Consider the following 22,751-nt stretch of genomic DNA (forward strand, 5'->3'; position numbering starts at 1 on the left):
CAGAGAGGCTCCAGCTCTCCCAAATCAGCCCATGGTGACAATTTGATACCTTAAACCTTGAAAATACCCAGGACATTAATTTATTGTGTAGACTCAGTACTGTGTAGAGGGAAGGATGGGAGTGTAAATTGGACAGGGATGTCCCTGAAGGCAGGACCCGAGTGCAGGGCTACGGTGAGAAATTTCTTTGCTGGGCAGAAAAGATGTGAGTTGAAGTGTTTGCCCTGTAGGAAACAGGCTGGAAGGAGTTTGGAAAACAAAGTCCTTGGAGCCTTATCTTGAGCCACAAGCAGATTGTGTGGGACTGGCAACGTGGGAACTGGGCTGTGGGACACTGGGAAGGAGCGGGAACTGAGGGGGGGAAGCAGTGGGAGCAAAGGTGTCTCAGTAAGAGCTGGAGAAGTAAAACAGGCAGGGAATTGGGGTTTCCTAATTAGTTTTAGTGTCTGATTTTGTGCTCTCATGGGGGTTCCCAATATTCTCTGAGGTCTTGAGGCACGAGCAGAAGAGCAAAAGGTCTGTGACCTGCTCTGTGGAGGAGCAGATCCAGGCAGAGCTCGGGTTAAAGCATAACTCCTTCCTGAGCAGGAATCTGGGCTGGCCTGGACTCAGCTCAGGAGGTCAACTGCTTCTCAAGGTGCAGGACACTTCCAGTCAGTGCTGCTGAGTCGGGGCTTCTGCTCAGAGCTCTGCATGCCAGGAAGGATGTGGCCCAGAGGACAGCAAGGATAACCCCCAGAAAAGGAGAAAACGTGCTTTGGGAAGGTAGGGGAAGGAAATTGGTGTGTTTGTGCTGGATAGGCAGGACTGAGGGAGCTTGAAATATGTGAGGTTTCTGCAGAAAGGAAACAGAAACCCGGACAAAACCCTCAAAACTTGTGGGTGTGAGCAGTGCCGAGGCCTCCGTATGCCGAGGGCTGCCATGGGGAAGGGAAAATCCCATGGATCAGCTCTCCCACAATGCTGGCTCTGCTGGACTCTTGTTTGCAGGGAGCTGCTTGGCTGAGAGCTCGGCCAGGGTGGCGCTGGGATGTTTGGAAACTCGGCTGGCACCCGTGAGCAGCCCTTCTTTGGGGTCAATATTGGCACTGCCTGCCCGAGATCACCCTCTGAGTCACCAAAAGCGCTCCTGGCCTGCCCCTGGTGAGCAATCCAAGCTTTATTCACCCCTCTATTTGCGGCTATAAGGAAGGAATTTGTCATTTAACGCTTAATTATTCACCAGAAACACCAGGAAGGCCGAGATAAACCTCGACAGGTCGACTTCACATTGAACCTTTTTATTCGGGGATGGATTCCTGGGAAGAGTGAGCACCTGGAGCGGGGCTGGCCGGGGAGCGGGGCTTGCAGGACGTGCTTTTATTTTGGAATTCAGGGGAGCGGGAGGAGGCTGCGGTCACACGGCAGGGAAGTGTGCCTGGGCTCCCGCTCCTTATCGGGAGCTCGGGAACAAAAGGCGCTCTGTTGGGACTCCAGCTCTCTCCATAAACCTCCCGGCTCTCCTGGACTTTGCTTCCCTCCTGCCTCCCAGAAGCAGCTCCCGGAGCTGGAGCTGGCTCTGGACAGCAGGCGATGTCTCCACAGGTGGGTTTTTGGGAGCTGACACGAAATGAGGAGGGGTTGGGTTTCTGTGCTCAGCCCCGGAGGTGCCGGGAAGGGGCGGGTTGGGAATCCACCTGACTTTTTACATGGGCAGATCCACCTGGTTTTTTACATGGGAATGGTTTAGACTAAAAGAGGAGAGATTTAGATGGGATATTGGGAAGGAATTGTTCCCTGCGAGGGTGGGCAGGCCCTGGCACAGGGTACCCAGAGAAGCTGTGGCTGCCCCTGGATCCCTGGCAGTGTCCAAGGCCACGTTGGACACTGGAGCTTGGAGCAGCCTGGGACAGTGGAAGGTGTCCCTGCCATGGCAGAAGGTTGGAACTGAGTAGAACTTTAATGTCCCTTCCAACCCAAACCATTCTGGGATTCTGTGATTCCATGGGCTGTGGTGTACCTTCACACTCCCCTCTGCCCGAGTCTCCCTGGGGGAGTTGGACCAGGAGGGACGGTTCCTGCTGGTTTTTGGGGTGCTGGGGACAGTGTGCCAGATGTGGTGTTCTGTGAGTTGGTTTGGGGGTTGTTTTTTGGGCTGGGTGAGTGGTTTCAATTTGTCCCAACAGGTGCAGCACGTTTCTGTTACCCAGCCTTGAGGGAGGTGATGGAGTGTAACAACCCCAGCTCCTCCGGGGGCTGAGTTGTGAAAGTTGCCTTCCCCCAGGGCTGAGCACAGGCCCTCTGGCTTCCCTGGAAAGCTGGCATTGCCCGGGTATGTGGGAAGAGGGCAAGACTGGGATCCAGAGGTGGCAGTCCCCAAAGTGGCATTGCAGAGGCTGAGCTGCCATGGGGTGTTCAGGGCTTTGGGGTCAGCTGTGGGGCTATAAATGTGGGGCTATATTAATGTGGGGCTATAAACACAACTGTCTCCCTTCTCCCTGGCTCCCAGCCTGGCACTGTCACCACTGTCTGGGCCACAGGGTGTCCTTGGAGGGGGATTTTTGTAGCTGATCCATCTCTTCCCCATGCCGTGCACAGTCAGGGCTGGATTCTTCAGGCTCACACTGCTGGGAAAACAGAGTTGTTTTTCCTTTTCCTTGTCACTCACTTCCCCGCCCAACCTTCCGAGTGTTTGTGGCCAAGGACAGCAGAGCTTGGGGATGCTGAGACAGCTCCAGGGACAGCTCTGTCTGGAAGGAACCTCCCTGGAGCCAGACTTTGCCCTCCTTTCCAAGGCAACACCCTGGCAGAGCTTGTGCTGAACCTTCTGTCCATGGCAGATCAAAGCTGAGCCTGTCCCTGCCTGGACCTTGCAGGTGATTCCCAAGAATGCCTCTCCTCCTACTGCAGCAGCTTTTTTATAAATCCATATGGTTTTACAGCACTTCACAACATCTTATCAAATAATCTTTACTCCCATATGCCATCAGATGTATGGAATGGAGGAGCTGCTGCTGGAGAAGGCTCCTAAAGGCACCTCACCACCTCCCCTGTCTCATCAGGGCACATTACATCATCCCGGTGCTGATTCCATCATTTACTTCCTTTTAGAAGCAGGAATGCTCACCTGGGCTCTCAGATCCCTGGAGTTTCCCTGAGCAGGCAGAGATGCTTCGGGGTGGCCCATGTTCCTGTCAGGCAGGTGTGGCTCTGGGGAAATACTGCTGGAGGAGCTGGATTCAGGATTGGGAACCTCAGTCAAACCCTGATCCTGTTCCAGCTCAGAACTCTGTGTGTGCCTGAGTCCCAGGTTTAATGTCTGAGGTTTGCCTGAAGCACCTCAGGGTGTGTTTTATTTGATAAAAGCTGAAAATGCACTGATATTGGTGACACCAACCCCGTTCTGAACGTGGTGGGGATGTTCCTGGTGTGATTGTAGCCCAGCCTGGCTGTCCTGAAGCCCGTGGATATTTTTAAGTGTATTTGGCTTTTTTTAAGCTGGAAAAAATGTTTACTTTCTGCTGACAGGAAGGCAAAGCTGGTTGAAGGAGAGCTGTGGCGGGGGGGGTTTGAAGGCTCAGTGCACAAACCAGCTCCTCATGAGGCCATAAGTAAGAACTTTCTGTACCCACACACTTGCCCAGGGACAGAGATTTGGCTTGGCTGGCTCTGGCAGGCATTTGGCAATAGCTGAACCCCCTCGGTTTGCCTATCTCCTCCTGGCATCTCTTCTTGAGGTTTGGTTACTGATTCTGGGATGAAATGTGCAGCAAAGTTCTCCACGCTCGTGCTCAGGAGAAGGACTTTGTTTACAGTTTCAGCTGCTTCTTAACTCATTGCCCACACAGGTTTAATTTTAATAGGCCTCTCTTGCTTTTGGAAACCTCATCCTGGCTGGCATCACAAAGGAACAAATACAGTTTGTAAATAATAAATTGATGCACATCTTTGGTGTGGCTGAAGGACAATGGTTGATGTGCTGTGCTGGTGGGTTCTCCTATTCCAAAAGGGTTGTTCCCAAATCCAGCCTCTCCATGCATGTATTTCCCATCAATAAGGTGGTTTGGAACAATTTGATAGAGAAATCACAGAATCATGGAATGGTTTGGGTTGGAAGGGACCTTAAAGGTCCTCTTGTTCCAACATCTGACTAAGGGCACTGTTCAGCTCCTGGTTGGCTTCATGTTGAGAGGGTCAGCACTAACCACAGCAGGATTTTTAGGCAAATTACTTGTGAATTGGAGTGTTTGGAGGTTTTTTGGCTTCTTTCAATAGTTGTGCTCATTATAATACTTCAATATATACTTAAATTTCAGCTTTTCCAGTGAGAAGGGGGGGGTGGTATTTAAAAAGCAGCCTTTATTTTGTAGTGTGCAAGCAAAATTCTTTCCAGTTTGGCATGAAATCTTTTTCAAACAGGCAGAAGGGAGGGGAACGTGCACTTGAGGGTGGCTGCTGTCACCTCTTGGGCTCTCTCTGTCCATGACCAAGCCAAGGCAGGTCAAACCTCTGCTTCCCCATGTCCTTCCTGCTGGAGCATTAATGGTGTTTTTAGAAAGTGCAGCATAAACCCAGTAAAGCACTTAAGCAAGGCCCAGCTTTAGGTGTGTAAGTGGTTTTGGTGGGTTTATGCTTTTATAAGTGGGTGGGGGCTTTAGAGGCTTTTGTTTCTCCCTGCAAGGCTGGCACAGGCTCTGCCCTGGTGGAGTTAACAGGAGCAGCCCCTTCTCCTCACACTGCCTTTAGACTCCAGCTCTGTGCAGGTTTGTGTCGTGTTTAACTTTGGGGTGGTGTCCTAGAGGTGCTGGTGTCCACAAGCCAGGTGGGAGCTGAGCCAGGCTTCCAAGAGGAGCTCCTGGCTGTCTCCATCCCACTGAGTGTGGTGGGCACAGGGGCTGGGACAGCAAAGCAGGGCTGGACTGGGTCACTTGGCTGCTCCCAGTGTCCATATGGAATGGGAATTGCTCTTAAGCAACTCTCTCTCCATCCCTTCGAGGTTTTCTATCCCTTTTTGCCCCTGGCAGTGTCCAAGGCCAGGCTGGACGGGGCTTGGAGCAACCTGGGATAGTGGAAGGTGTCCCTGCCCATGGCAGGGGTTGGAATGAGATGAGCTTTAAAGTCCCTTCCAACCCAAACCACTCTCTGATTCTATGAATACAGGGCTTTGAGAAATGTCATTTTCTCCAAAATCCTTGGGAAAAGCCCTGAAAGCTGCTCTGTGCAGAGGGAAAGGGGTTTGCTTCAGTCGTGCCTGCATTCAAACTGCTGCTCTTTTGCCCTGCTGCTGTTCTGGAGGGGCAGCTGAGCGTGTGGGATCCCGTCAGGTGAACTTCAGATGGAGCAGATGGCTTTCCATGAGCAACTCTTCAGCTGGAGGCCGGGCAGGAGGGCTCCCACCCCTCTGCCTGACTCCTCTGGGGACAGGGATCAGCTGGAGCTCAGCACCAGTACTGGCAGATCCAAAAATTCCCTGATTTGCTCTGAGGTGTGCTGGAGAAATCCCCAAATCTTGGGAAAGGGGCTGGCACTGAGATGGGTAACAAGAGCTTTGGCTTCTGGGGGGTTTCTGTACTGCTCCCACGGTTCTCCAGGCGTCAGGATCAGAAGGGATCGTCCCTGCCCGTGTGTAGGAGCAAACAGGCAGGACTGCAGCTCAACACCTGCCTGGGGTGCAGAACTGGGAGGGAAACCCAGTTCTCCATGCTCATATCACAGTCTCTTAAAACCCAAATCCCACTGCTTTTCCAGAGCCTGCTCAGTGCTGGATTTGAGATGCTGCTCCAGCTGGAGTGCTGAGATTTGAGTCCCTGCAAACCAGAAGCTGTCATGAAGATTTAGAAACAGTTTATTTGCTGTTGAGGGATGGAAGGTTTTAGCAGACAGGGCAAAAAAAAGGTGCTCTCAGGGCTAACTGGGAGTTTTGAATGGTGGTTTTTTGCAGGGAATTCAGATTAGTAACGTGTCCTCTTGGAATGGGGTGGGAGAAAGCAGCGGTGATGGGAACTGCTGAGTCAGCGGTGGGTAATCCCTCCTGCCCTGGCCAAATCCATCCTGGCTCACAACAAAACCTCCCTCCAACTCTTTATTTAGTCTCTTATTTTTGTGATCTGCTTCCCAAACCCTGCAAAGGCCGGGCTGCCCACAGAGCAGCACCTGGACCTGCAGTGATTCCAGAGGTTGGATTTCTGTGCTCAGAAATGCAACACAGCCCAAATCCACTGCCTCATCCATGTTTTGTCCTGCTCTGCCATGGATCCACGCAGCTGTAGGATCTTATTTTTTTTCCTTCTCGTGTGTTTTTTTTCTTAACCAGGCAAATGAGGTGACTGACAGTGCCTACATGGGCTCGGAGAGCACCTACAGCGAGTGCGAGACCTTCACGGATGAGGACACCAGCACCCTGGTCCAGCACGAGATGCACGACGAGGTGGAGACCGACAGCGCCATCGACTCCACCGTGCACTCGGAATTCACGGATCCCATCGAGGAGCCGGAGCATGGGTGAGTGGGAACAGCCAGGAGCAGAACCCTGCACAGGGCAGGGAGTGAGGGCTGAGGGAGACACAGCCTGAGGGTTCCACATCGAGTGGGCCGAGTCTGTCTTGCTGGAACTTGGTTTCTTCTTTGTGTTTGTAACTCTGTGCGAGACCAAAATAGCTCTTCTGGAGGAATAATGAGAATAATTAGGCTGGTTTGTGTAGGCTGGTTTGGAGCCCGGCCTGGCAATCTCTTTGAGTTAATCGTTGCTTGCCTTGGGAGATCTCCTGTACCCTCATTAGCATCTTTTAACCTCTAAAATAACTTCTCAGGTGATGCAAACACCTGAAAGACTTGCAGTTTTTAATCTATCACTTAAGCCAGAAACACAACATATAATTTTCCAGTCAGGAGGGGAACTCGTTCTATTTTCGTTTTCCCTAAAAACATGCATGTGCCCTTTGATGTGCAAGCACCTCCTGTAATAACTGGTTTGAAACCTCTGCCTGGAGCACAGAAATGTGAGCCAAGATCTCCTTCCCTGGGTCTGAACCGCTGCTGGCGAAACTGCTCCTGGGCCCACCCCGTTTTTGGAGGAAGAGTGGGATTTGGGGTGAAACTGGGATGCTGGCAGGCAGGAGGGCAGGGAAGAACTCCTTTAGGATCACAGAACATGGAATGGTTTGGGTTGAAAGGGACCTTAAAGTTCATCTCATTCCACCTTCTGCCATGGGCAGGGACACCTTCCACTATCCCAGGTTGCTCCAAGCCCCATCCTGGACGTGTCCAGGGTTGGGGCAGTCTGGATTTTCCCTGGAAAATCTGTGCCAGTGCCAGGTTAGTGCCCCAAGAACACCAATTGCACCAAAACCTCTGGAATCATCTTTGCTTAAGGTCTGTAACACACAGGACACAGTTTTGTCCCCAAACACAAGGCCCAGGGTTGGTGCTCCAGGGGGTGCTTACAGCTCCCATTGCTTTTTAGGAGCACCAGGCTTCCCTCCCACCCCAAAATCCCATGTGAGGATTTTGAGGCAGCGAGCAGCGCTGGGCCCCGGGGCTGAAAGGGTGCTGTGGATTAGAGCAGAAATGGGATTATCCAGCTCGGCTCTTGTCACTGCAGCATGCCCGGCTCAGTGACAGTTAAATTGGGATATAATCAGCTGTGAGCTCCCTGTCACCAGCACAGGGTCCCTGCAGGGGTCATGGCTGCCTGCGTGTGCTCCCAGCCTCTGGGGAAAACCGCCTGCTTCGGACTCGCCTGCCTGTAGGTACAGAAAGCTGCACTTGGGAACGGGCTGTGGGGGATGAGCTCGTTCTCCGTGCTCACTTGTGTGGGGTCACCAGCACAGGAGGGACAGGCTTGTTGGGGAGAGTCCAGAGGAGGCCACGGAGATGCTCCAGGGCTGGAGCCCCTCTGCTCTGGAGCCAGGCTGGGAGAGCTGGGGGTGCTCACCTGGAGAACAGAAGGCTTCAGGGAGAGCTCAGAGCCCCTTGCAGGGCCTAAAGGGGCTCCAGGAGAGCTGCAGAGGGACTGGGAACAAGGGCCAGGAGGGACAGGACACAGGGAATGGCTTCCCAGTGCCAGAGGGCAGGGCTGGATGGGATATTGGGAAGGAATTGTTCCCTGGGAGGGTGGGCAGGCCCTGGCACAGGGTGCCCAGAGCAGCTGAGGCTGCCCCTGGATCCCTGGCAGTGTCCAAGGCCAGGCTGGACACTGGGGCTTGGAGCAGCCTGGGACAGTGGAAGGGGGTGGAGTTGGATGAGCTTTAAGGTCTCTTCCAACCCAAACCATTGTGGGATTCCCTGCTGCCCCAGGTGTGGGCTTGGGAAGGTCAGATGTCCTTTGGGTGCTGTCCAAGCCTGTTCCCAGATTGTTAAATGTGTGCAAATTCCAGGGAACCAAAAACTTAATTTGATGTATAGGTTTGAAAGGTTTGAAATGGGAACCTCTGGGAGTGCTGAGGGCTGGTTTTGGTGCCATCAGACCCCACGGAGGAGGACACCTCTGGTGCCCAGGGACAGCCAGTGAGTACAATCCCAACAGAGCTTCAGCATCACTTCTCAGGAGCTCTCAAAGCTCAACATACCTGAAATGGTTTGAGCTTAAGGGTTGTTTAGGGTGTGTGTAGTAAAGATTAGTTGGACTCTGGATCCTGAAACTGCCTGAGCCCCAAGAAGGGAATAGGAAATAAAATTTACTGCCTGAAGCATCCACGCTGAGGGTTTCCAGGTGCCTGATCAGATCTGCTTCTGTGCAGTGCTTATCAAACCACAGCCCCAAATTTAGAGCTCTGGGCTTGGGTTTTGCTTCTGAATTAACAATTCCACCCCCTGGCTTCTATTCCTGGAGAGATTTCTGCTGTTTTTGGTGAGGGTCTGACTCACCATGGGGATGGATGGGTTCTGCTGGATCCCACTGTGGAATATTGGTGCTTCTCAAGGGCTCGAGGAGGATGTGCAGATGCCCACAAGCTGGGCTGGATTTATTTGTGGTTAAATAGAGATCTGGAGGGTTGACATGTTTTTATTAGCAGGATAAGGGCAAATCCTTCAGATGGAGCAGGTTTTTGGCATAAATGGCTTATCTGTAATCTTTTTTTCTGTCTGGTTTAGTCCAGCAATCTGCTCATACCCCGTTTCCCTCTCTTCAAGTGCAGAGAGATGAGGGCATAACCTGAAATACCAATTTCTGTAATAATGCATTATTATGATTTTTAGCATAGAATTTTGGAGAGGAGGGAGTTGTTAAACCCCCCAAAACACAGACCTGTGGCTCGCAGCCCCGTGGCTGCTTTCACAGCCTGGTTGTTGCAAATCCCCCCTGCCTTTTCTCCAGCTTAATTTGAAAACTTCCATAGTCCTGGGCAGGAAAGGTGGCTTGGCTTGGTGGGGAGGCCCTGGCACAGGGTGCGCAGAGAAGCTGGGGCTGCCCCTGGATCCCTGGCAGTGTCCAAGGCCAGGCTGGACAGGGCTTGGAGCAAGCTGGGCTAGTGGAAGGTGTCCCTGGTGGGATGGGATGAGCTTTAAGGTCCTTCCAACCCAAACCATTCCAGGATTCTGGTGGCTCTATGCAATGGAAAGACTCTTCCAGGAGCAGTGACTCTGTGCTGGGCTGTGTCCCCTCAGGAGCAAGGGACATCCCAGGGCCTGTGCTGGGTGTGTTCTGGGTTTGCACTGAGGCTTCACATGCTCCAGCCTTCTGCATCTGCTGCTAAAACCACACAGAGCAGCATTCCCCCCTCCTGGATTGTCACACACAGCCTTTTCCCAGCAGGAAAAGCAGGCAAAGGACTCCTTTGTCTTACTGGGGGTCTGTCCCAGCTGCCTGAACCCACCCTTCCCCGACACCAATCCCGCCGGGGTTATGGGGTTAAACTCCAGGCCCTTGAGAGGATTAGGCAGCAACAAGCAAGTGTGAGCCTGGCACGGGCTGCTGTGGAGCTCACAGCGTTTGGGATGTGTCTGGGACGTGCCCAGCTCTTTCTCTGCCGTGCTTTTAGTCGAGCAAGGGTTTGGCACCAACCCTGGGCACTGCCCTGCAAGCCTGAGTGCCCCCAGATCCTGTGGTGCAGCTGCCAATGGAAAAACTTGGTTTATAGGGGGAAAAAAATCACCATGAACTTCCCAGTGGTGCCTGAGCTGTTCCTCTCCTGTCCTGCTCTGTCAAAATGGGACACATCACTCACTTGGTGGGTCCTGGGGACACCAGGAACCCATCAAGGCTGCTCTGTCCCTGCCCTCCACAGGGATAGAAAATATAACAAAGGTTCATGAGCTGAGATAAGGACAGGGAGAAATCACTCATCAAATACCATCATGGGCAAAACAGGTTCAAATTGGGGATATTAGTTGAATTTATTACTAATAAAATCAGAGCAGGATAATGAGAGGTAAAATAAGACCTTAGAAACGCCTTCACCCCCCATCATCCCTCCTTCCCAGTTCTCCCTCCTTCCCCCCAGTGGCACAAGGAGATGGGAATGGGGGTTATGGTCAGTTCATCACACATTGTTCCAGCCACTGCTCAGGGAGAGGAGTCAGAGTCCTTCCCCTGCCTCAGTGTGGGGTCCCTTCCACAGGAGACAGCTCTCCATGAACCTCTCCAACCTGAGTCCATCCCACGGGCAGCAGTTCTCCAGGAACTGCTTCACTGTGGGTCACTCTTCCATGGGGTCAGTCCTTCAGGCACAGCCTGCTCCAGCCCAGGTCCCCCACAGGGTCACAGATCCGACCAGGACCCTGCTCCAGCATGGGCTCCTCTCTCCATGGATCCACAGGTCCCTGCCAGGACCCTGCTCCAGCATGGGCTCCTCTCTCCATGGATCCACAGGTCCCTGCCAGGACCCTGCTCCAGCATGGGCTCCTCTCTCCATGGATCCACAGGTCCCTGCCAGGACCCTGCTCCAGCACAGCTTCCCATGGACTCACAGCCCCTCTCAGGCATCTCCTGCTCCAGGCCTGGGCTCCTCCGGGGGCTGCAGGTGCACCTCTGCACCCCCTGCCCTCTGTAGGCTGCAGGGACACTGCTGCTTCCCCATGGGCTTCCCCACAGCATCTCAGGGCAATCCCAGGGATCTCAGGGCAATCCCAGGGATCTCAGGACAATCTCAGCTCTGGTGCCCAGAGCAGCTCCTGCCCCTCCTGCCCTGCCCTGCAGAGCTGTTCCTCTCCCATGTTCTCACCCCACTCCTCTCTGCACTCAGTTCCAGCTGCCCCATCACTTTTTTGTGTTTTCCCTCTCAAATCTGTTAGCCCAGAGGTGCCATCACCTCCATTCCTGACGGGCCCAGCCTCGTCCAGCAGCGGGTCCATCTTGGAGCCACCAGGGAAGGGTTCTGCTGGACATGGGGGCAGCTTCCAGCAGCCTCTCACAGAATGCACTGTGTGTGAGAATCCACTCCACTACCAAATCCACAACCTCAGCACTCTGGGAAAGGGGATGTCCTGGATGCAATGGAAAGACTGCTGTGGCAGCTCCCCCTCTAACATCTACCTGTCTGTTCCCACAGATCCCATCCCCACGAGCTGGCCCTGGGCTCCGAGCTCAGCCACTCCATCGTCACCGTCATCAGCGGGGAGGAGCATTTCGAGGATTACGGGGAAGGGAACGAGGCCGATCTGTTCCCAGACCCTTTGTGTAATGGGGAAAGCAGCTTTGGCAGCTCCTCCTTCCTCTCTCCCAGGTAATGCCCGGCCCTGGTGCTGCTCCAGCAGGGGCAGTCGCTCGGTGCCTTCACTCTGCTCTGTGGGACCGGGGTTTCCTTGGGATTTGCCAGGCAGAGGGCCTGGCAAGCTTTGGATACAACGGGATAATCGGCTTGGAAGTGGAGGAGGAATTCCCTCCCTCAGTGTTTCCTTTCCCTGGTCAGTGCCCATCCTGCTGACGCCCAGCAGGAGGTGGAAGAGCTGTCTGCTTTTCCAGAGTCACATTCCCACTCCTGTCAGGGATGTGGCTCCTCACAGAACCTTCCAGCAGAGAAAACCACCTGCAGCTTTAGCCCTGATCCTGTGGGATGGCTCTTATTTTTCTTTCCTCTTTCATTATTTTGGGCTTTGCTGCAGTGTCTGGTTGGATTTGCACGAGCTGCAGCAGCATTCCTTCTCTAAGGATATGTAGATCAGGAAGCAGTCTGTGGCATTTCCTCCTTGCTTTAGGGTCTGAAACCAGGAAAAGTCCATTTTCCGGCCCGAGCAGGGTGGGCTGAGGAGCTGGTGTGGTGGTACAAACCCCATCAATGCTCACTTTCTAAGGAAAATAAGTACAAACTGGAATATCATCCCGTGCTGCAGCCCATAAAGTGTCTGGGATGACAGGGAATGTGTTCTTCCCTTGGGAGCACGTCTCTGCACAGGGCAGGAGTGTTCCCTGCCAGCCATACACCCGTGCTAAACACAAAAATACACTTTTTTCTCTTTGGAATGACACATTTGTGCCTTTCTGCAGCCGTGTAAACTTCTCAAAACTTCTTTTGTTTTTCCTGTCTTCCTGTTTTCTCCCAGCTTCCCAAACCCCTTCACGGAGTCTGGACAGTTCTGGTTGCTCAGGGCTGGCAGGGAAGAGCCCGTCAGGGCTCATTTCTTTTTGACTGGTGTAGCAGCAATGTTGGAGGTGTTAATTGCAAATAGGAGAGTTGCTGTAAAGAATTCCCAACCTTTTCCTTTAGGAAACCGGTGCTCCAGCACTGGGATACCCTGCAGTGGGAAGGGCACAGTCCTGATCCATGCAGGAATGTAGGGCTGGCTGTGCTGGTGCTGTGGCATAGGAAGAACTCTCGGATTAAAACCCAGCCTTGGTGTTCATTTTCCCTTGAAGAGGAGCTGCCAGCCTCATCCAGGAGGCTCCTGGCAAGAAAATACCCAGCTAAAGGAGCTTTGCAATCACTTCAACTTTTCCTTAAACATCAGGCCAGAGCTCCCAGTTTGCCCACGCTCCCGGTGTTCCAGTCTTGCTCTGCCAGGGCACCATCTCTGCTCTGCTCTGTCTTTGGATCTGATCCACACCTGATCCCATCTCCCCTGTGCTGGGAGGGGCTCGCTGGGCACGTGGCCACGCAGATTGTGGTGGTTTGTGCTGGAGACTCTCTGCTGGGGCTTGCTGGGGAGGCAGGCTGGAGTTAAACCCTGCAAAACCTCTGGAGTCAGGAATGTGGGGCTGTTTGAGCCGGAGGATTTCCTCATGCCTCTCAGGTCTAGCCTCCCCTTGGATTATTGCTGTGTGTGTGAAGTCCTTCCCTAAACATTCCCAGAGTCTGTGCAGCTCTTCTTGACTTTGGATAGGGAGGGACAGGACACAGGGAATGGCTTCCCACTGCCAGAGAACAGGGCTGGATGGGACATTGGGAAGGAATTGTTCCCTGGCAGGGTGGGGAGGCCCTGGCACAGGGTGCCCAGAGCAGCTGTGGCTGCCCCTGGATCCCTGGCAGTGTCCAAGGCCAGGTTGGGCAGGGCTTGGAGCAGCCTGGGATAGTGGAAGGTGTCCCTGCCCTGGGATGGGATGGGATAAGATGAGCTCTAATGTCCCTTCCAGCCCAAACCATTCCATGCCTCAGCAGCCCCAGGGTGTTTAAACACACCTGAAAGAACCACAGGCTGCCCCTGCCTCAGGCTGAGTGGGGTTTCTGGCTGTACTTTGAATACAAACAGCGTCACTGGTAAAGGGCCACACCCCCACAGACTCTTTGCATGCCACAAGAGTCTCTATGTGGGAATAATGTCCAGAAATTCTCCTGCCACAGCTCGAGAAGACTGACACAAACCCCAGGAGCCTCCAGGGAACACTGTGGGATGCAGTGCTTCCCTGCCCAGTCCTTGTATGTTTGTTTGTGGTCCCTCCTCTTGGGTCTTCCCATGTGTATCCATGCAGTAGGAAAAGCCTCTTTGCAGCTCTGGGTGGGAAATAAAGGGAAAGCTCCTTGTGCCCATCCCAGCCACCAGGAAGCACCGAGGACCTGTGGAAGACAAACGTGGCTCCAGGAGATGGAGGGAGGCACAGGAAGGCTCTGTAGAACCACAGAATGTGCTGAGCTGGAAGGGACCCATCAGGATCCTGGAGTGGGTGGGGACACCGCAGGGCTGAGCTCTCACCCACTGCACGGGCAGGGAACCAGCGCAGCCGGAGGCCAGGAGGATCTGCACACACGCCAGGAGCTGCCAGGCTGGCCTGGGGCTTCTCCTCCCCACTTCTCTTCTCATTTTGATTAATGCTGGTGAAATTTGGGTTCCCACCTAGCCCAGGCTGTACCACCTGGGGAGGGAATGCACCCAAGAGCACCCCAAAAAAGGGACATCCCTTCCTCCAGGTGCCACACAGCTGCTGTCACCTCTTCCCTGCACAAACCCTGAACCACCCACCTGTCTGCTGCAGGGAAAGGGTTATCCCGGGGCCAGACCCGCCCTCAGGGGTAGGGGGAATGGTTTGCAATTGAATTTTTTTTTTTCCAGGAATGGGAAGAGATGATAATTTGGCATTTGCTGGTGTCCAGCCTGTCTGAGGGGGCTGGGAAATACTGTACAGACAGCACAGACCCTGGGCCTGACCCTGGGGTGGGGGCTGAGCCAGGGGACCCTCAGGATGTCCCAAGCTCTGCACATCCCCGGGCCAGGATTTGCTGGTGTGTTTCTGTATCCTGGGATTCACTGCCCCTTCTGGATGCCTGTTGGGTTTATCTTGCTTGTGTTGGCTCACACCTTTACCTGTCTCTCTTATGGAACTGCTTTGGTTTTTCACTATTTAACCTTCCTTTGATTCACACCCGTGGCTTCCAGAAGCACATTTTCCTACAGGAAGGATCTGTGGAGTCTGTTTGGCCCCAAATTAACACAAACCAGTTGCTGTTCAGGATCCTCTCTGTCCTGCCCGAATCATGAGGAAGTGTCTCCCAGCTTCCCAAGCTGTGGAAGTCCTGTAGACCCCCATGGCCCTTCCCAAATGGCATTCCCTGCAGGAACACAGCACTGCTGCTTGGCTCCTCTGGGCTTTACTTGGGAGGAGAGAGGGCTTAAACTGCACCTGCCCATTTCATCTGAGCTTAAAAGCTGTTTGCAGTGAAAATCTGGCTCTGTGCATTACTAATGGTGGGTCTGCAGCAGCACAGCTGCTCTGCTTTTAAAGCATCCCACTGGAAAACGGGACACTGACCAAAGGATCATGGAATCACACCATGTCCTGAGCGGGAATAGACCCACAGGGATCATCCACTCCAGCCCCTGGCCCTGCACAGACCCCCCAACAGCCCCACCCTGGGCATCCCTGGCAGCGCTGTCCAAACGCTCCTGGAGCTCTGGCAGCCTCGGGGCCGGGACGATTCCCTGGGGAGCCTGGGCAGTGCCCAGCACCCTCTGGGGGAAGAACCTTTTCCTAAAATCCAGCTTAAACCCCCCTTAGATTCAGCCCTGGCTCACAGCACCCAGTCCTGCAGCGTGCAAGTTCATCCTGCACTTACTGAAGCAAACCAGGAGCCTCCTGAGACAGACTGCCTGGAAAATCCTGTTGGAAAATAAACTTTGCAGTGATGTAGGTTTGTGGGAAGCACTTACCTCACCTGCCCTGGGCTCTTGGGGATTGAGATTGGCTCAGGGGTTTGGAAATGTGGGCCAAGCTCAGCTGCTGGGCGTCTCTGGGAGGATGGTGATGGAAGTGTTGCTAATTATCAGCTATAATAAATTATATTGAGCAATTATAAATTATCAATTAGCTACACACATTGTTCTAAACTATTCTAAATTCTAAATTACCTATATCTCATTATAAGCAACCCCATATTGGCTTTAATTAAATCACGGTGGGAAGCGACCCAACCTGCCCTGACTTTTTAAATCCAAATTCCATCTCTCCCACCAACAATTCCCCCGCCTTGAGGGACCCTGAGCTTGTGGAAGCCACGGCTGCAGCCGCTCCCTGTGCATTCTGTGCTGTTGACATGACCCTTGTGATCTCTCTAGCACCAATCCGCTCGCTGCGAAACTGCACAGCATTCTCGCAGATGAAGCTTTTGAGTTTTACTGTAGCCAGTGCCACAAACAAATCAACCGCCTCGAGGATCTTTCTGCTCGCCTGAATGATCTTGAAATGAATAGGTAACGGGGCTCGTGTGTGTGGCCATCTCAGCCTGGGGAATGATGTCCTGGCTGGGAACGCTCTCCTTGTCCGGCGCAGCTTTTCCCTCGCTCAGCGCTTGGGGAGGGAAAGGGGATGAGTTTCACCCGGCCACGGGAGCCTCTGTGGCTGCTCCAGGTGGTGGTGACCTCGTGGAGGGTGAGCAGGAGGTGCCTTTAATGCAGACCCTGGGGGCTGGCAGACAAGGAGAGCGTTCCTGCCCTTTGCATGCTGTGCGTGGTGGGTTCCCCTGGGAGCCGCGAGCTGGCCGTGTACAGTATTTCTGTCACCAGGGAAAGACTGGGAATGCTGTGGAAGGGCAGCCTGGAAGGGCAGGGACAGCCCATCCTCCTGCTGAGGAGCAACCTGAGGGCATCAGCCTGCTCCACGTGGCTTGGCAGCAGTAAAATCTTGTCTCACCCAGCTTCACCCACTGCCTGCCCACCCTGGTGTCACCGCGGGCCGGGGAGATGTGACAGACACCAGGAACATCAGGAAAGTTGGAATGGCATTTTGGAGGTCTCCCAGCCAGCAGCTGGATGTGCTGTCTGACAAGTGGAGAGGGGTTTCTGCCTCTTGATTTGTCCATTCAGAGCTGGTTGCAGCCCGCTGGGTGGAAGGATGGTGGCATTGGTGATAATCTTTCTTCTCATGGCTGAGGTGCCTCTTCAGACCTGGTTCTTGGTCTCTGACTGTCCTTTGCAGGGACAGTGTGATCTGGGTGCACTCCTGGGCTATGGGGAGAGAACTGGAAAACAAATAGGAGCTTGAATTTAATCCTTTTAAATGAAAAACATATGTCCCTCCCTTTTTTTTTTCCTTGGGTAAATAGTTGTCTTTGCTGTTGGAGGCCTTGAGGGTCAGTGATGGGTCTCAGGTTACGAGAGTTACTAAGGTCATTAATATCTCAGGTCATTAAGGAGAACACTGGTTTTCCGTGGAAGCCCCACTGCATTTCAGGTTTTCTCCACCAAATTTACCTGCAAAGCTGAACTAACACCTCAGAGCCTCCTGCGATGGGTGAGATTTCCTGTGGAGCTTCTCTGTCCTGTGGGAATTCCTAGGCTTTGATTTGTCCTCTGAGTAGGTGCAATTGCTCCATCTGTGTTGAGGGTTTCCCAAGGACAAATTTACTGGGAATATGTTCCAAGGGCCTTTATGGAAGGGGCAATGCCCTCTTTTTGTGTGCTGTGGTTGGGGGATGTCCTGTGCAGCGTGTGGGACACGCAGGACCTGCTGTTCCTCCCTGCATCACCACTGACGTGAGGCCCTCGGAGCAGGGGACAAGTCCCAGAGCAGCAGGAACTGGACCAAAATCTGGGACAAGCCTGAAGACACCTCCTCCAGGGGATCCTGGCAGCTGGGATGAAGCCCAAAGCACCCCAGAACAGCCTCACCCTTAAAAACTGCGGGCACACAGACGGTGTTTTATCCTTGGAATAAACTGGGGAGCTCTCTCCCAGCATTGGGGAGCTGCTTCCTGAGCCCACAGCACGGGAAAGCAGGGAAGAATCCTCCAGGAGCTTGGGATGAAGTGGTTTGTGCCTCTGTTTTGTTCCAGTGCCCTTGCTGGTGTCTCAGCCTTTGGACTCTGCAGGTGCCGTCGCTTCCCCAGGAGCTTTTTCCAGAGGAAAACATTTTTCCCTCAGTGCTGGGGGCCGTTCCTTACAATTCCTGGCAAACACCGGGGCTTGACCTCCCCGCCTTGGGCGCCGAGCAGCCTTGAAGCCCAGCCAGCAGCAGCTCTTGTGCTCCCTGGAAATGTGGGATTTGAGGATGCACTTTGACCCGAGAGCTGGTCACCCTGACAACACCCCCAGGCAGGTTTGGGGGTCACTTTACAAAGCAAATTGTCCTGAGCTATTTTTAATCCCTCCTTCGAAGAACTCATGTTGCAGCTCCAGGCAGGAGTGGACTCCCAGATGATTTTATTTGTTATTTTTTCCTAAAACTGAGCTAAGCCTCAGAGAATGCAGTTGCTGCTTCTTGGGTTGGAGCTGTCCCTGCTCAGAGAGGATTTGGTGGCATCTGTGTGACACCGGCATGGGTGGAAGATGAGGAGTGAGACCCAAACCCTGCCCACTTCCCCAGCACCAGTCACCACCAGAAGACTGGAAGGAGCATCTTAGCAAGGAGCTGGTTCTGGAAAAGGCTGGTTTTTCTCAGCAGGGAGAGCCTGCAGCCTGTCCCCAGGGGCTGGGACATGGTGACACAGCCCTTGGCTGCTCGTCCTGTGGTGACACTGAGCCCTGACCGCTGTGGTATGGTGGCAGCTGGCTCAGACATGGATCCAGGCAGTGATCTCCATCGGTTATCTGGGAAAAGGAGATCCCTTTTCATCCCCCTCCCCAGCCACTGCAACAGCGCCATGCTCAAAATCCAGTCAGGGACAGCACCAACAGCTCCTAAACCTTTGAGCTACGAGCAGGCAGCACTTCCCTGGTGATCCGCAGCCAAACAGTGGGATGGGGGCTGTGGAAGGGCAGAAGGATGGATTGATCCAGCAGGATGATGGTTGTGAGAAGGGAAGAAGGATGGATTGATCCAGCAGGATGATGGTTGTGAGAAGGGAAGAAGGATGGATTGATCCAGCAGCATGATGGTTGTGGGAAGGGCAGAAGGATGGATTGATCCAGCAGGATGATGGTTGTGGGAAGGGCAGAAGGATGGATGTGCCGCTGGCAGGCAGGAGCTGCTCCGTGTCCTCAGTCCGTGGGAGCTCTGGGGCCGGCAGGGGAGGCCCGGGGTGCCGTGGGGTGCAGGACATGTGGCTCAGTCTGCCATCAGCACCGGGCTGAAGCCCCCCCAGCCTCCCCGCTATTCTTAGCTCTTTCCTTGGGGATCGGTTTTCAGGCAGGATCAGCGGGAGAGCGGAGTGTGGCGGGGGGCAGCGAGCTCTTCTCCGGCGTTGTTCCATGTGCTTTGTTATTCCTTGTTGTTCCACACGGGAGTGGCCCCTCTCCTGCCCTTCCCAGGGGTTTGGGGGTGCATGCCAAGGGCGCTCCCTGCCAGAGCAAAGGATGTGCCCCGGAGTCCCTGCAGTTTCCTGTTTCCCTGGCTCTCCACTGTCAGCTTTTGTAACTCTTTCCTGTTTTTCCTTCATTTTGCAGCCCAAATAAAAGACTCTCCAGCAAGAAGGTGGCAAGGTAAGCTCATCCTCCTGTTGTTGTTTGCTTGATCCGCGCGAGCTGCCGGCTCCGCCAAAGGAAAACCCAAAAATAAGCTTGGAGAGTTGTATTTCTGGATAGTGCTGGGGAAAAGTGGGTTTAATTCTGGTATCTTTTTCCTGGAATGGGGGTTTCTCTCTCATGAAGGCTGCTGGCAACCTGATTCCTTCCAGGAAAAAGTTGGGGTGTCTTTCCTCCTGCTCTGACCTGCCAGCGCCATAGCAGGGGGCACATGGAGGAGGGAAGGAGCCTCTAGAAGGACATATCCCTCTGGGGTGTCCCCTTCCCAGTATCACCACGTCTGTAGAGTTCCAAGAGACCAGACCAGTCAGTGCCCTCACCTGGAGGGATTCTCTGGCACCCCAAAACTTCCAGCTGCCTTAGAGAGCTCTTGGTCCTGTTTTACTTCACTCAGTGTCACCCTCAGCACTTGCCTTTGTGGGAGCAGCTCTCCCTGCTCAGTCAGGGGCTCTGGGGCATCTGGGTAGACTGCAGGTAACTCTGGTTTAATGGTTTAACCCTGGTTTAGCCCTGGTTTAAGCCCAGGTTTAATGCTGTGCTGTTTCTGTCCTGCACTACCACTTGGTGTGATGTCAGTCACCTTTTCCCTGTGGGCACTGTGATCCCTGCAGGGATTTTGGATATATTGGATATATCCAGGCAGTTTGCTGTGGATCTCTGGAGCAGGGGGTCCTTCCCTCCCCTCTCCATGTCCCCTGCTGCTCACCTGTCCTCTCCCAGCTCCCCCATCCCTCCTGTTCCCATGCCATCATGATTTTAAGGATAAGCCGTGTCTTACCTCCTGTGTTCTGCCTTTGCCACGCTCAGGAGGGAGATTTCCCTCTGCACTTGTTGGATTTCTCTGTGCTGGTTTCCCAGCAGGACAGGGACGCTGTGGAGGAGCAGGGAGCTCAGTTTGGGAATGTTCCTGTTGCTGGCACTCTGCTCCCTGTGCTGACCCAAGCAGCTTCCCTGCACCTCTTCCTCCCACTGTGCTCTCACACCTTTCCTTTCTCCATTTTTCCTGCACTCAGCGATCTCCCCTGGCACAATTCCCCCTCCTGGAAAGGAAGCAGATCCTTGATATTACATTTCCTACTTCCACTCACTTACTAGAGCTTTGTTAAAAACACTGGCAGGAAAGAGGGCTGAGGGGAGCAGCCTGTCCCCAGGTTTCCTGTTTTAGTTTTTGTCCCGTGCCTGGCACAGATAATTTTAGGAGGATTTGCATTAAATTTTTGGGAATGGAGATACCCTGTCTTATGGGAGATTGAGCCCTCCTGGCCCTTTGCTTTTCTGAGGCAGGGACGTGTGGGCTTGGGTAAATATTAGTTAATTCAAGAGCAGTCGGGTTTGGTTTGTGATAGGAGGGAGATAACGGGGTTTTGCCAAGCCAGATCCGTAAGCTCAGCCCAAAGCAAACCCTTTGTTACAGATACTGTAATTAGTGAATAATCCCAAAACATTTGCTTTTAGAAAATTGATTTTATTTCGGTAAGGGCTCTTTCCTCATTTTTGTTATGCGGGTTCTGCTCGTGCCAAGAAATCTCAGCTGCTTAAGCCCTGTTGTGCTTGGCACAATTTAAATGACAAGTGTGCCTGAGACTTTAAAATCTAAATATAAACCGAGGGTGAGGATGCAAAATCAGGCTGTGGTCTCTTGGTAAATGTCAGCTGTGCTTAGTGAGTCCTGGCATGAGCACACTGCGTAGTGGGAGGGATTCGAGAGCCAATGGTACAAATTCCTAGGAAAAACTGAGGTTTAAAGAGACCTCCGTGGTTTTGTCGTCCATCTCCTGCTCAGAACAGGAGAGCAGAGTGTTCTCCTCCTGCCTGGGGTCCCAGGGCTAGAACACACCCCCCTTCCCGTGGCAGTCACTCTCCAGAGCGGATCCGCAGCCCTGCCGGGGGTGAAGCCCAAACCAGCCCCTCCCAGGGTGTCCTTTAGCTCGTCACAAAGCCGGGGACACCGGTGTCACGAGGCCTCGTTAATGATTAGCTCACCCTGGCCTGGGGGAGTCACAACAGCCTCAGGGGGGTTTGCCCCCCCTCCTTTTCCTTACACCCCCACTTCTTCCCAGCCTTATCAGCACTGGGAGTACTCTGGCCTTTACTGGATAACCCACGGCCTTGGGACCGTGCTAGAGAAGGAAAGTGGCAAGAGGGAGCTCTTATCTCTTCCCATTCCAAAGAGCAAGAGCAATGATCCCGGTGTGAAGTCCCAGGAGCGTGTCCACGTCTGTTGTCCGGGCGTTCCGAGGGGCTGGATTTCCCGGGACAGCCCCGTGGTGCGGGGAAGGGCTGCTGTGCCGGGGACACCCAGCATTCCCAGGAGCAGCATGGATAAATCCCTTTGGCAGAGGCTGAGGAGGGCGGGAGGTGGCCAGCGCTGTCCCCTGATGTCCCCATGGTCCTGCTGGCGCTGATGCCGGTGCTGCTGTGGGTCGGGGTGGTTTGTGTCTGTTTCAGGCAGCTGCACCAGACGAGCTCCTTGGCCGTGGGGGTGATGGAGGAATCCTACCGGGAGAACCTGGACTGCACGGACGAGGACATCACGGACAAGGTGAGGGTCTCCTTGCCTTCTTCCCTCGGCCCGTGTGGTCTGGATAAAGCTGGTTTTGTGCTGGTGCTGCTGGGGTTTCCTGAGGTTCCTGAGAGGACAGGATTTTAGGAGAAGGTGGGAGCAGCGCTGTCCGTGTTACCCTGCAGGATTCAGTGCCTTGCAGTGCTCCCACGTTCCCAGGCAGGATCAGGCTGAAGCTCCTCGAAGATGGGACAGAGGAAGCCCCTTCCCATGGAGGGAATGGAGGAGGAGACCACTGCAGGTGCTGGGCTGGGTCACGAGGTGACGCTGGATCCTTCTCTGGGGGCAGTGGCTTCCCCCAGAGTGCTGGGAGCAGGAATGGGCTGTTCACAGGCAGCATTTTCACTTCTCCTGCACACAAGAGGATGTTCTCGAGTTCTGCTTTTCTGAGTCAACCCACCCAGTGTGTAACAGGAGCTTCCTCTCCTTGGCACACTCTGCTCGTGCTGATTTTGTGCTGGTGCTGATGGGGTTTCCTGGGGTGTTACAAGAAAAGAGTTGTAGGAGAAGATGGGAGCACAGGAAAGATTTTGTTTGAGTGTCCCTAGTTAAAAAAAACAGGGAGAAGAAGCTAAGATTGTGTAAATGTCTACTGCAGTCCTGAAACTCCTTGGAAATGGCTTTGTAGCTGTGGAATATGAATGTCCTGAGGAACTGCATGTGAAAGAGAAACGTGTGTGTGTGTGTGTGTGTGTGGCTGCACTTGGAAATAATTATCGTGCAGAGAAGACCTTTAAAAAAGAAATAAAAATCGACATTTTTCCAAGTCTGGAAGTTGAATCAAATAGTTGGGTTCCTTAAGGCATTTGCCTTGGGAAACCTTCGATGGAAAAGGCACTGCTGGGAAAGGCCTTGTGTGTCTGCATGGCCTCTTTAATGAGCTGTGTCTCTTGCCCTTCTCCCAGAGCCAGGGTTTGGCTTTTCCAGACATGCTGCTCACTTCTGC

The 22,751-nt window shown here is 53.6% G+C and overlaps 1 protein-coding gene across 8 annotated transcripts in view; it reads left to right on the forward strand.

Moving 5' to 3' along the window:
- Positions 1 to 22,751, forward strand: part of RAB11FIP3 (RAB11 family interacting protein 3) — a 75,354-nt gene that overhangs the window by 42,416 nt on the left and 10,187 nt on the right. For 5 of the 8 annotated variants that reach the window (XM_048320602.1, XM_048320604.1, XM_048320607.1 and 2 more), the window contains 5 exons: positions 6,293 to 6,480; positions 11,469 to 11,642; positions 15,901 to 16,035; positions 19,165 to 19,200; positions 21,691 to 21,784. In XM_048320602.1, the coding sequence (XP_048176559.1) occupies positions 6,293 to 6,480; positions 11,469 to 11,642; positions 15,901 to 16,035; positions 19,165 to 19,200; positions 21,691 to 21,784 (627 nt within the window). Of the gene's footprint in view, positions 1 to 1,489; positions 1,585 to 6,292; positions 6,481 to 7,622; positions 7,724 to 11,468; positions 11,643 to 15,900; positions 16,036 to 19,164; positions 19,201 to 21,690; positions 21,785 to 22,751 lie in introns of those variants that run through there. The other 3 variants (XM_048320609.1, XM_048320610.1, XM_048320605.1) reach the window with 3 other exon arrangements.

Source organism: Corvus hawaiiensis, chromosome 16, assembly GCF_020740725.1.
Source record: "Corvus hawaiiensis isolate bCorHaw1 chromosome 16, bCorHaw1.pri.cur, whole genome shotgun sequence".
Classification (NCBI taxonomy): Eukaryota; Metazoa; Chordata; class Aves; order Passeriformes; family Corvidae; genus Corvus; species Corvus hawaiiensis.